Genomic DNA, 13,927 nt, shown 5'->3' with positions numbered 1-13,927 from the left:
AGCTACAGAAATATATAGAAGTAAAATGCAGAGAAAACCTGGCAGAATCTCATTGAAAGCCAAATATCAAGTGCAAAACCTAATAGAAATGTGCTTTTTGGGGCTGCAATTATTCCTGCATATGCCATTAGAAAAACATACTTGGCCTCAATATCAGCTTTCTCCCGCACCGCCTGAGCCATCTGTTCAGTCTCAAAATATTTCTTTTTGCCTTTAGCTAAATCTTTGACTGTCTCCTGTAGTTCAGCTTGGATCCTTGTCAGCTGGTCCACACACTGAAAAAAAGCATTCAGGAAAGAAAAGATTACTTTTTTTTGCATCCAAATAATATCATCATCATCGTTTTGCTGCGTTTCATGGTATTTTATAGGGGAGGATGCAGGCTTCAAGTCACTTCTGGTCAATTATTCATGCAGGTTTTTTAAAACTGATCAGAGCACAAAACCTTCTCTCTTCCTTTCTTTCTGCTGCTGTTTAAAGTGTTAGGATAACCCACAAATTAAACAGAAAAGTTCTGAAAGCTCTGGATGCAGTAATTAGTTGAAGCCATCGGAATACAACTGGGAAAAATCCAAAGGCAATCTACTGGAAGTGATACCAAAAAAATTATTAATCTTTCCTTCTTTAAAATTTAAAACATGAGGCAAAAGCTGCCACACAAAACACAACACAACAGGAAGAAAAATTATTACATTCAGCAATTCTTCAGACACCCTGCCAGCTTAAGAAAAACCCCAACAAAGTGGGAAAGGATGTGTGCTAAGCAGGATCTAGGTAGGAAAACCAACGTGAATCATCAGTGTCTAGAATTAAAACTCTCTTTGGAAGAGATTACTAAAGATTTCCCTTTACCCAAAGTGGATTAAGCATGCAGGAGATTGACAGTCCAGTGGATTTCTATTTAATTACAGACACCACGGGCTGGATGTGGTCAGTGAAGGCTCCAGCAGCACCCAGGGGTGAGTTCAAACCTTTGAATCCTTCAAACACCACTCAAAGTCCAAGCTCTTTTCATATCATCATCACTCCCCTGGCTGCCCTCATTCCAGGCGCTGAACACCCCTGCAAAACACCCCAGCTCCTTCATTACACTAATTATTAATGCATAATTAATGTAACCTCCTTTGGGAGCAGCGCAGCACTGACCCTGACATTGACTTCCCCCTGTTCCACTGCTCAAAAATAACACCCAGGCACCTGGAAAACACAAACAGGCAGCCAACAGGAACTGCGGCCCTTCTCACCACACAACCCTGCTCTCCCTGAAGCTGTCAAATTGCTACAGAAAATTCCCACTGAAGGCACTGTTTGATGTGTGCAGACCAATAAAGCCGTGGCTCCAGAGAGTGCCTTCCCTACAGGCTGGTTTGGAGAGCGGTGGAAGGCACAATTTGGATTCTTGGAGACCTCTGTCTGCATCAGTGAAAAATGAAAGGTAAAACAATCTGTGTGTAATGCATAGCTGACAAAGAGCTAAAAGACTCTGAAAAGGACTGGGGTTTTGCAACATCAGTGGGGATTTTGATCCCCAAAATCTCCTGCAAGCATCAAAAAATTAAAATATCAAATAACCCCAGCTGTTAAAAAGATCATTTGAGAAGAGTTAAATAATCTTGCTTTGCATCCCTGTAGGATAAAAAATTATCATTAGACTGGATGCCACTTTAGATGGGTACTCCCATGTAACCTCACAAGTATTTTGCTGACTGAATTTTAATTTTGATAAGCTTTTGTCTGAATGGAGGTCAGAACAATTATTGCTCTGTCCATTATTTATCTGCTTGGGAATTCAAAGGGAAGGGTGAGAGGCTGCACTGTGTAAAACAATAAACTGGTTGTGTAGGAAAATTAATCCTGCCAAGTGGATGATAACTCCATGTTGTAGGAAAAGCATATCACTGTTAGAATACTCTGAACCAGAATACTGCCCCAATAATTGTAGTAATTGGTTCTGCTGATTCACAAGTGCAGGAATAAAGGAACTTCTATGACTTTTAAGAATGTAAAGATCCCACTTCTGCTGCTGACTCATGAACACTGAATTATCACCACTTGCAGATGAATAAAGTACAATTATTTACCAGTAAGAATGCCTAAAATTGCCACAGTGTTGTTTGGAAAGCTTTGCATGAAAATAAAATTCCACAGGACAATAAAACAGCATTAATAAAGTTAATTTTTATCTCACAAAACAGATATTGCACATGTTTCTAGGAGTAGAATAATTTGTTCACAAACTGAGAGCTCACATTACATGAACATCTATTTAAATTTGTAACCAAGTATTTTACAAAAAACTCCTCTAGAACACAGAACCAGGCATGTCTGGGTCACTGTTGTCACTTTGTAACAAGGACAGATAACATGTCTGTTGTTTGGGTTTTTTTCTCTTTTAATTAATCGGAAATATTCCACTGTCCCAGGCTGTCCCAAGCCCCATCCAGCCTGGCCTTGGACACTTCAGGGATGGAACAGCCACAGCTGCTCTGGGCACCCTGTGCCAGGGCCTGCCCACCCTCGTAAACGACTTACAAATGCAAGGAGCAATTAAATTAATATCCAGCTCACTGCAACTACACTATTTTCTCTGCAGGGACAATTACAGATAATTAAAGAGATAATTAAAGCAGCTTTTGGAGCACTTAGTTGTGATAGTGTTACAGGAGGTGGCTGGACAGTCTCCACTCCACCCTGGAGATGGCTCAAGCCATTCCTCCTTGTTTCAGATGAGTCTTTTCTCAAAATCAGAACTTTTTCTAACAAAAACCACTTGCAATTGTCACTGCAAACCCAACGCAATGCAATTTCTACAGCACAGTGTGAGACTTGCTGAGATACGTTTGACCAATTGATATAATATTTTTAGGACACTCAGTTCCAAGCAGTTATAATTTGGTATAACAGCTCGGAATTTTCATCTCTCTCCAACAAGCTGCCTAAGATGAAGAGTACTATAAGATGAATCTTAGACCTGTAAGATGAAGAGTACTTAGATATTTTAGAAGTGCCACAATAAAAGATTCCTAATATATATTTTTTTTTCCTCAATGAAAACGACAATAGTTTAGAGGATTTCTTAAAGCACAAATACCTTCTTCAGCTGCTGCTCCTTAAAGCACCGGACGCTCCTGGCTGGTTCGGAAATTAAGTTTTTGTAGTTCTCACAGATGTTGAGTCGGGACTGGGCCACCTGCATGGTGCCTTCTAAGAGTGATTTCCAAACGGAGTACATGCTCCTAAAACAATGAAACACAGAGAGGGGGTGGGAAGGAAGAAAGGGAGGTCAGGTGTTCCACTGAAAATTCAGATTTATAGCACCTCCTGAACGGGAAGGATCCTCCATGAGGATCAGAATCCAGCTCCTGGGCTGGTTTATGTGACAGTAGCACACATTTTTCCAAGAACTGCTTTAAACAAAATCTAAAGCACAATCCTTTAGCAAACATCTCCACTTTTAACAAAACCTTTAATGGAAGTTGCACCAAAAATAAGTATTTTCCTGCCTGCTCCTCTCTTGTGATTCAATCTGTAACCAAACCTTTTGGGTTCAGCACTTGAGGGGTTTGGAGAAGATCTCTGGCACTGTGGGATCTCATGGGTGTTATGGGAGTGTTTCACGTACACTTGAGACTGATAATTCAGTTTATTTCTTTCTAAACACACAACCAACGAGAGGGTGCTGAAAGTCCCAAACACAAATCTGTCAATTTCTTCCTGCTTGAAATAAAACTTGCGGAAATACAAGAAGACATTAAAACAAAACATCTGAAAGCTTATTACAAATATTTAAGAGGTGCTGTTCAAAGGCTTTCAGCAACTGAGTTATTTCTGGTTTCATGTTTTATCCACCTTTCATGTTAATGAAATAAAGTTTTGTAAACAACTGTCTCCTGCTTTGCCTCCTCCCCGCTGTCAGATTTCATCTTCACAAGGAACAGCCTCATAAAATGAGATCTCTTCCTCTCTTTTCCTGTGAAACAATCCACACACTTATCCCTCTAGCCTTAAAGTCACCTACTAAAATCTATATTCAGACACGGGCATTAATACCCAAATAGATGCAAATTACAGTTGTGGTCCTGTCAAGCTGTTTTGTTTCTCCCATCTTCCTAAATATTCAAGTCATAAACATCTATTTAAGACTAATCTCAGGAAAACAAAGCTTCTCTTTTAACTGGCAATGCTCTACTACAAAGGAAAAAAGAAAAATTAGCTACAGAAAAGCAGTGATTCATTGTTAAGTAAAATAATGACACAAATTGAAGTGATAAATACAGCAATTTTGAGATATCCAACTGGTAAATTACCTATAATCACTTCGTTCCTCAGCTCTTATTCCAAGCCAGTCCTTCTTTAAGTATTGGCTAGCCAGCTTCTGAATGCTCTGTTAAAAGAAGGGGGGAAAATAGTTTTAAAAAAAAAAAGGTAATTAAAATATAATTTCTGCTCTTAATGAAAACCCAAAGAAGCAAACAACCTCCAGCTCAGCAAATGTACATATTCCCGCACTCAGGGCTGGGAATGCTGGAAGGGAAAAGGCTGAACTCGTGCCAGCTGTGAGAACCCCAATCTGTATTTCTGTGGATCAGGACAGGGGGCTCCCAGCACCCAGGAAACATCTGGATCATCACTTAGGAGCCCATTACCCAGAGCATTTCGCCACACAAGAGACTGACAAACGCCGCTCATCTTTAATTATTCATGTTAATTGCACCCTTCAGTCCCTGAGTTTCTTTCTGCACGGCCTCAGGAAATCAATAACAACATTTTCATACTCAAGGTCAGAAAGCAGCAGGGTTTCATTTATAACCACACAGGGAAGGGGAGCTGCTCCACACCGACCCCTCCTCTGGCTGCAGATCCCATTTTCCTTAATATATCAATTTATATCCCATTTCCTTCAATATATATGCCAATTTCCTCAATATATCAAATATATATCTAATTTTCCTCAATATATCAGTATATATTCCAATTTTCTCAATATATCAATATACATCCCATTTTCCTCAATCTATCACTATAGATTCCATTTTCCTCAGTCGATCAATATATATCCTATTTTCCTCAATATATTAATTTCTATTCCATCTTCCTCAATATATCAACATAGGTCCCTTTTTCCTGCCTATATCAATATATATCCCATCTTCCTCAATATATCCATATATATCCCATTTTCCCCAATATATATTGCAGTTTCCTCAATATATATCCATCTTCCTCAATCTATCAATATATATCCCGTTTTCCTCAATATATCAATATATACCCCATTTTCCTCAATATACCCATAAATATTCCATTTTCCTCAGTATATCCATATATATCCCATTTTCTTTAATATATATCCAATGTCCTCAATATATCAATATACATCCCAGCCTCCTCAATATATCAATATACATTCCATTTTCCTCAATATATCAATATATACTCCATTTTCCTCAATATATCAGATATATATCCCATCTTCCTCAATCTATCAATATATACTCCATTTTCCTCAATATATCAGATATATATCCCATCTTCCTCAATCTATCAATATATACTCCATTTTCCTCAATATATCAGATATATATCCCATCTTCCTCAATCTATCAATATATACTCCATTTTCCTCAATATATCCATATATATACCATTTTCCTCAGTATATCAATATATATCCTATTTTCTTTACCATGTATCCGATTTCCTCAATATATCAATATATATCCCATCTTCCTCAATTTATCAATATACATCCAATTTTCCTCAATTTATCAATATACATCCCATTTTCCTCAATATATCAATACATATTCCATTTTCCTCAATATATCAATACATATTCCATTTTGCGTACACGGGTTGCTGGTGGGACAACAGCTGGACACAAGTCCTTGAAGATTCTTTGCAACCCAAACCATCACCACAAAAACTCCTCCAGCTTTTGCAGGTCAGTCTACACAGCAAAGAAGAGCCCTGGGTGGAAATTCCCTCTCCAGCTACGAATCAATGCCCCAGGAGGATTTTGGAAAAGCAGTCCTGAGGAAGAGCCTGGGGTGAGACATCTTTGCCCAGTGTCATTTATTTACACTTTCCATACCATGTTTAACATGCAACAACCTTTGAATTACCCCTAGAAAAAATATCAGGAGTAGCTCAAACACCGCAAGACTTTATTCATTTCTCACAGCCCACACAGTGGTTGAAATTTATCACCAAGCTATGATTTGATCAATGTGTTCACATAGAAAAATTATATGTTGCTAATAGATCACTAGTAGCAAAGTCATGCTCCCTCAGGCTTTTTAAAAAAAATGTGAATTCCATCAGGTAGCTGTTAAAAAAATCCCAGATAAAAGGAAAAACAGCATTTCCTTTTAAACCTGGCAGAGTGATTTGTGATGGGATTTGGAGCTTTATGAGATGCCTCCACCTGGTGCTAATTCCATGTTTCCACCTTTTATTCTTCAGACTCCACTACAAGATCTGCCTCAAGATGCTGAACACACATTCCCCAACAGCAAAAAAAGCTCACTGGCAGCTGAGGACAAGCTCTGCCAAAATTAAGATGCAGAAAAAGTCACCAGAGGGATAAATAAAGCTATTTTTGCCCAGAGAAATCCTATCACTGATGTCAGCAAATAAACCATAAACCCAGAGGGATTAACCATTTATTTCCAAACTGAACAAGCTCAGCAATAGAACCACTCAAAAAAGTGAAGAGAACGGGGAGGACACAAGAATCATGGAATATCCTGAGCTGGAAGGGACCCACAGGATCACAAAATCAACTCCTGGCCCTGCACAGTCCAACAATCCCACCCTGGGAGCTTTGTCCAGACACCCCTGGGGCTCTGGCATCCAGGAAAAAATCAGCACCATTTCACACACACTCAGATTTGTACTTCACAGGCCTGCAGCTCCTGTTCGATGTTTTCTATCACCAGACCTCACCTCAAGTCTATTTATTGATATTATCTAATAAGACCAGTTGTGGCAGGTATTGGGGAGGAAAAAACTTTAAAATATTTGCTATAATACTTACAAAAGGGATCACCATTAGAAAAGGAAAGAGGGAGATAACCTAAATAAAAAGATCATTGTTGGAGGACTTTTTAAAAGTCATATTAATGACACTTTCCAAAGCAGTTGTAAGGTTTTTATCTGTAATAATAACTGAGAGGTGCTGATGACAGCAGGTGCCCAAAAAACCTATAATTGATAGCAGAAATCATGACAGACACAGCTGATGTAACACTGAGTTTTGGGACTATCAGGCAGCCAAATTCAGGGCTGCTTTTCATTTAGGTGGTTTCGGTATCTTGCATCATTTTGATCCCTTCTCTTTACCACAGCAGCTTTCTGACATGATTATTTCTTTTTTTCATTATTTTGTTTGCTAAGTCCTCTTCTGGCAGGCAAACACTCCACAACAGAGAGGCTTCAGTATCTTTTTAATTTGCTTCTTCTCTGGGAAAAGCAAGGTTACTCCCAATTAAACTGACTTCATGGGAAGTGTGGAAGCCACTTTTACTAATCAACAGCTGCAAATTAACACTCTATCAGCACCTAGAAAAAGTCACAGTTTTATTATGTATTAATTCCTATTATCAGACTCATCCATTGCTGATGTACTAAAAAGCTTTGCTTTATTTTACTTTTAAATGGGAAAAAAAGTGTTGGGAATGTTGCACTTTGTCATTATTGTGAGTGCAGGCACTGTGGAAAATTCTGTTTTATTTCAGTACTGCTGGTTCTTCCAAAATAAATTTGACAGCTACACCAAGACTCTCCTGCCACTGTAAAAACAGCCTTGTGACTGATATCAGATATTTTCAAACCCATATTTTTAGCTGTAAGAGAGCAAGACTGTATGGGCCATTCTGTGATGATCCTTGTGGGGCCCTTGCAGCCCAGAATATTCTGTGAAACGAATGAAGCAATCTGTGAGGACTGGATGAGGATGAAGGGCAATTGTCACACACAGAGACGCCTCAAAAAAAAAATGAAGGGCAAAAAAACCCCATACAACCAAAATGCAGAATGTCTACATTTTGAAGAATGCTCCTACTACACAAATGAAGAAATTAGGTGCATCCAAACCAAGAAATTTCAGGCACTTCCCAAATGCCCTCAGCTTTTTTTCTCAAACCAGTGAGATTTGACTCAACTTCAGGGTGCCTGGCTCACTCAAACAGAGTGAGTTTGAGGGGGCCAAGAACTCAGGAGGGAGCTTTATCAGTCACACAGATGTTTGCCTCACAAGCTTCCAGAGTAACTTGGAAGAGATTTTACACCCTTGCCAATCTTTGGGAAACATCTGGACAGGGAGAAGGGAGCAGAAAATGCAGTACAGCCTGCGAGGTGAGAACTCTGGTTCCTGAATCCAGCAGAACCATTCAGTGTCAGCACTGAAGTCTGGGACAGTGATTACTTCAAGTGACATTTTGTTTACCAGAGCTGGATTAAATGTTTCAATGAATGAAGGGACTGAGGCAGGGATTCCAGGGAGGATGTGATGTGGCTCCACGGGCATCACAAGCTCTGTCAGACACAATCCAGAGGGTTTTAGGCAGCAGCCCCGTGGCCAAATGAAAATGAAAACAATCCCAGGAACAGGCAGCACAAGGACTTCTCCAGTGCATCCTGGGCTTCCCAAAAGGTGCCCTGAGTGCTGATCTGCACTGCCTTTAACATGGTTAATGAGAAATAAGGGGTTCCCCTGTGCCTGCAGCATCAATTGCAAAATTCCCTGGAAATGTTAGCAAAGGCTGGTCATCAAAGGTGAAGCTGCACCCCTAACTATGCTGCTTCTCCTTCCTCAAGATGGGATGTTCCTTCCCACTATCAGATGACTCCAAGAAAATATGGAGCTTCATTCATTCATTTATTCATTCACAATTTTGTTCCAGGCTGCTTCATTTCTCTTTTTATTTTCAGATATTTGAAGCATGACAAGAAAGCAAAGAAAAACAAAGTGGGAAGCTAAAAAATTCATGTACAGCAGTTAAATATCACCTCAGGCATTCCTGCAATCAGGTTTAGCAAAGGAAACGTCAAAGCTCTTCTCATTCACTTTGTTCATCCGTTAAAACTGCTGCTTTATTTGCAGCATCTTAATTCTCTCCAAAACAACATGAATGAGATATAATTTAGCTTTTCCTTTCCTAGCCCTTCTTTAAAAAAAAACTGGCACTAAGTTTGTCCCTTTTTTCCAAAGGTTTCACAGTTTTCAAAGACAACGCAGGGCTAAGACAGGAAATGATCAGAGGATTAATCCACTGCAGCCAAGCTGACTAGACCTAAAGCCAATTCAGATTTATTCATCAAAATATCCTCTCACCTATTATTTTTCTGACCTTTCATCAGGCCAGGATCCATAGCTAACCTAGGGATTCATATTCTGTATTACTTGGCACAAAACCAGCGTTGGAAGTTTCTTTCTCTGCCTTATTAAGAGTCTCCCTTATTATGAATACACTGACAGATTTTGAGTAACAGAACCATATTTCACTAAGCTTCCAACTGCTTTTTCTCTGAATTCTCCTGTCTTCGGCTTCCAAATTTTAGGATTTCAGGCATCAGGAAAAATTAATCTCCATGATGTGGCATCGTGGCCATAACTTAATCACAGATATTTCCAACTCTGAGCAGGTTACAAACCAGCATAAATCCACTTACACGAACCAAGCTCAGTATTCATGTGGAGAAATTATTTTCACTTTCTAAATTACATATTTTAAATTGCTACATTAAGGATGTGTTGCTATTTGGAAACACTCCAGGTTATTTTGAAGGCCTTTTGCTAAATGGCTCCTTTAAAAATGACTGTGTTGACTGATTGCACCATCCAGTATTTATCCAGTGAGACTATTTCAGACAGCCTGAAGTTTAGGGACTCTCTTCTCACAATCTTTAGCTCTAGAACCCCTGAATAAGTACAATAATCCACGCAAATAAAAATCCCCCAGCTTTCCAGGCACCCAGTGAGGAAATCTGAGTAAAATTCCCCCCATCTCTGAGCATGAAAGCTGGAAAATGGCTGAAGATTGATTTAACTCTTCAAAATACAAGGAGCTCCTGTTTAAACCATCTAAAACTTTTCCTTCTTATACTTGAAATAACTTCTCCTAGATTGTGAAGCTGTTCTGCATAAACTCAGAGTTCTTTTTCTGAGTTGGCTTTCTTTAAGTCCCTAAGAAGCTGTTAGAAAACCTCAGGAAGGGGCAGAGCCCCAGGTTGTATTACAAGATATCAGGAGGTTTCCACCACATCACTTCTCCCTGGAGCCAAAGGCACATTAGCAGCTCTGGAGAAGAAGTTTGTTTGCCTTTCGGTTCAGAAGTCTGTGCTTCCTGAGCAAATCCCATTCCTGATAGATAAACCAAAGTCCTGGATCACATTTCAGATGGGGAACCACTGCTTTACACTGCTCCTTACAAACCAGATTTCTTTTCCACCCTACTGCACTAGACCATGTCATTTTTGGCTGAGTTAATTTTTAACTTTTAGGTAAACTTTTAACAACTTTGGACCTTGCTCTTTAGATGGATCTAAAGCTTAAAAATCGGAAAATTCATGAGGTTACACAAGGCCAAGTGCAAGGCTGTGCACATGGGTCAGGGCAATGAGAGGACACAGGGAATGGATTCCCAGTGACACAGAGCAGGGACAGATGGGATTTTGGGAAGGAATTCCTGGCTGTGAGGGTGCCCAGAGCAGCTGTGGCTGCCCCTGCATCCCTGGAGGTGTCCAAGGCCAGGCTGGACAACCTGGGATCATAGGAGGTGTCCCTGCCCATGGCAGGGGGTTGGCATGAGGTGATTTTTAAAATCTCTCCCTGAAATTAAAGGACTGAAGAGAGCGAAGTCATGGCAAACTTTTCCTCCATGTACAGGTTAGATTGCCAACATTAACTCAAAGTGAAGCTTCTCAGGACACAAACACAAAATGCCACCCAAATCCCACAGAGATGGCACAGCAGCACTTCTGCCATTCAGCCAAAGAGGAACCACGTCGGGGACACCAGTGCCACCGCATCCCTCCTCTGTCTCACACCTCAGCTGAGGCAGGACATGGGGACACGGCTGTCACCTCCTCACCACCATTCCCTGCTGCTTTCAGCAGCCCAGCCAGGAGCATCCCTTTAATGTGAGTCTGAAGGGATTTCTGGGGGTTTTAACCAGCACTGCTGTCAGGTACAGGGGGTTTTCTTCTCTGTTTGAGTGCTAAGAAATAGCACTTCCAAAAACACCAAACTGACTCCTGGAATGCTGATTTTCCCTTTCCCCCACCCAAACTGAAGCTCTGTGTTGCTGGACAGAAAGACAGACAAGAGGATCATGATGTGGAGCCTTGGAAAAAAGGAAAGCCCCAGTTAGGACTAAAAAAAAGTCTAATTTCTCAAATTCTCACCTTCCCCATAATTACCTCCACGAGTTCTGTTTTGCTGAGCGAAACCAAAACCAGATACTTCCCAGTCTTGTAACATGTGAAGTGCACAGCAATAATTTCCAAATTTCCTGTAACTCAGATCTTGGGTGGCTGATGAGGGATGGCAAAAACCTCACCTTCCACAGGATTTCTTGGCTGGAGAACACTGTGCAGCCACTGCTCTACAAAAAGAGGGATCAGGATGGGATCTCCTAAGCAAAGCCTGAACTATGGACTAAAAATCCATATTAACCAGTTCACCTGCCTCATGGAACCAGTTCAAAACATCTGACCTAGGTAAAAAAGCAGGGAAGCACTGAAGAACTACAAAGAGAATATCAGAGTAAACCAGAAATGCTGAGCGACCTCTCTGTATTGTTTCAAAGAGCTAAAAAATATGTATTTAAGACCAACAAGAAGTCATGGCTGCAACACTGTGTTTCTCTCATCCTCCCTATAGGACTTGGCACTGACCATAACAACAAGCCATAATTAACAAACTACACCATGTGTAGGGTTTTTTGTTTGGTTTTTGGTTTTTTTTGTTTTTTTTTTTTAATAGTCCCCTTTTTTTTTTTAATAGGAGGATTAAATTTTTAAATATTTACTATTCTGAGAGAAACCTTTCTGAATTTGTTTCATTCTCCACAGTGCTGCCACTGAAGCTGCTCTGTGTTATTCCCTGGAAGTGCCTCCAGCAGGTCAGCATTTCCTATTCTGTGGGAACGTCTTAATTAAAGGTTCACATGATTACAAAGCACTGACACAGCTCCTGCTCTATGGAGCACAAAGATGATTTTTTTTCCCCACCCCAAAAACATCTGGCAGATAACTCTGAAATTGGTTGTGCTTCACATAATATTTATTGATCAGTTTGTAACTCTGAAGTTTATCATGGTGAAGTGTTTAAATTAATTTTGAATTTGGTAATTAGCTTCTGAGCTTGGTCTATCTTAAGATTATGGAACCTGCAATTAAGTCAGGTTTTGGCATAAATTTAATTGTGTACATCAAAATATGAGGTAAAAAGTAGAGATCAACCTGAAAATGCAATGCCATATTTTTAAGGAGTTTGGTACATTTTGTCTGTCTGGAAAAGTTTACATGAACAAATTTTGCTCTGAAAGCATCACCACTATTCAGAATTCACTACTTACTAATTAAATAATTTTTAAATTCCTATTTTTTGTCCATTCTGTTCAACACTAACCTCTAAAGGTCTACTTCAAGCCCTGCTGAAACCAACTCCTCTAATAGAAGATGATAATAAAAATTGTGCACAGCAGCCAGTTTCTACAGATTCATAAACTTACGTAGTTTGAGACTAATTATCAAAGCCCCTTTTCATCAAACATTTCAGGGAAGGCATAGTGGCATGGAAAAGAAATTCTGGGATGCTGCAGCCACACATTCCGAGTGTCACTGGTCCCACCACAGCCCCACAATGTCCTTGATGACAGTAAGCTTTAAGATCCCTTCCAACCCATCCCATGATTTCATGAGCAAAGGTTTGCCACTGCTCACCTAGTTATGCTCAGAGCAGAAAGATAATTAAATCTAGCACAAACTCTACAACAGCCAAGGAATTTGATCCCTCACCTGACACTCTGGGTTTGTGCTGAACCCCCAAACCTGCACTAAAAGCAGAGTTACAGATGTCAAGGCTAGAAGACAGAGACATAAATGTCTGAAAAACACATGAAGATGATTCACCTTGGCTGGACAACTCTTCCAGCTGCACAAACAACGCAAGAGCTCCCTGGAAATCAGGGAGACAAGTGTGCACGCTTCCATCCGCCAAGGAATTTTGGCACCACCCTCCAGTTATGGAAAACAAAGGTTTGGACTTCCTACATGAAACAGCTGGATTGATCAGGCAGCTGGAGCAGGAGCAAAGTAAGAACACAGTTGTACCTAACATTTTCAGCATTCTAAGTCAGCAGACACCAAAGCCACGTTATTCTTTTGGTTAGTAAAGTTTGAGACTTGATGCACGAAAAGGGATGGGAGAACTCATCATTTCAGTGGGGAAAAAGAAGAATAAATACTTTATTTATTACTGGGTGAGGCAAATTCCAGCCAAGTGTTTTTTTAGGAAGAATACCCATTCATAGAAGAGCATTAAAAATGGTGGGATCGTGTCCTGCAGGGAAGTACAGAAGAAAGAGATAATCTCAAAAAAATTCTCCTGAAATTTGAAGCCATTCCCTCTCCTCCTGTCCCTGTTCCCCCCTGGCTGTCCCCTCCTGTCAGGAGCTGTGCAGAGCCACAAGGTCCCCCCTGATCCCCCTTTTCTCCATCTGAGCCCCTTCCCAGCCCCCTCAGCCCCTCCTGGGGCTCCAGACCCTTCCCCAGCTCTGTTCCCTTCCCTGGACACCATCCAGCCCCTCATTGTCCTAATCCATTTTTGAGCCTTGAAAATCCTAAAACTCTCTCAGGGTTTTTTTCCCACAGGAAAAAGTAAACACAGTGCCCACAGTAGGAGGGATGCCACAGGAAG

General features: G+C 40.4%; 1 protein-coding gene across 2 annotated transcripts in view; it reads right to left on the bottom strand.

Annotated features, from left to right (window-relative positions):
• FCHSD2 (FCH and double SH3 domains 2) overlaps positions 1-13,927 on the bottom strand; it is a 119,930-nt gene that overhangs the window by 55,584 nt on the left and 50,419 nt on the right. For both annotated transcript variants that reach the window (XM_058018637.1, XM_058018638.1), the window contains exons 4-6: positions 4,308-4,384; positions 3,092-3,236; positions 142-275 (exon numbers count right to left, since the gene is read on the bottom strand). In XM_058018637.1, coding sequence (XP_057874620.1) covers positions 142-275; positions 3,092-3,236; positions 4,308-4,384 — 356 coding nt within the window. The remainder of the gene's footprint in view (positions 1-141; positions 276-3,091; positions 3,237-4,307; positions 4,385-13,927) is intronic.

Source organism: Melospiza georgiana, chromosome 2, assembly GCF_028018845.1.
Source record: "Melospiza georgiana isolate bMelGeo1 chromosome 2, bMelGeo1.pri, whole genome shotgun sequence".
NCBI classification, from domain to species: Eukaryota; Metazoa; Chordata; class Aves; order Passeriformes; family Passerellidae; genus Melospiza; species Melospiza georgiana.
This window is presented reverse-complemented; position numbering and strand designations above follow the sequence as displayed.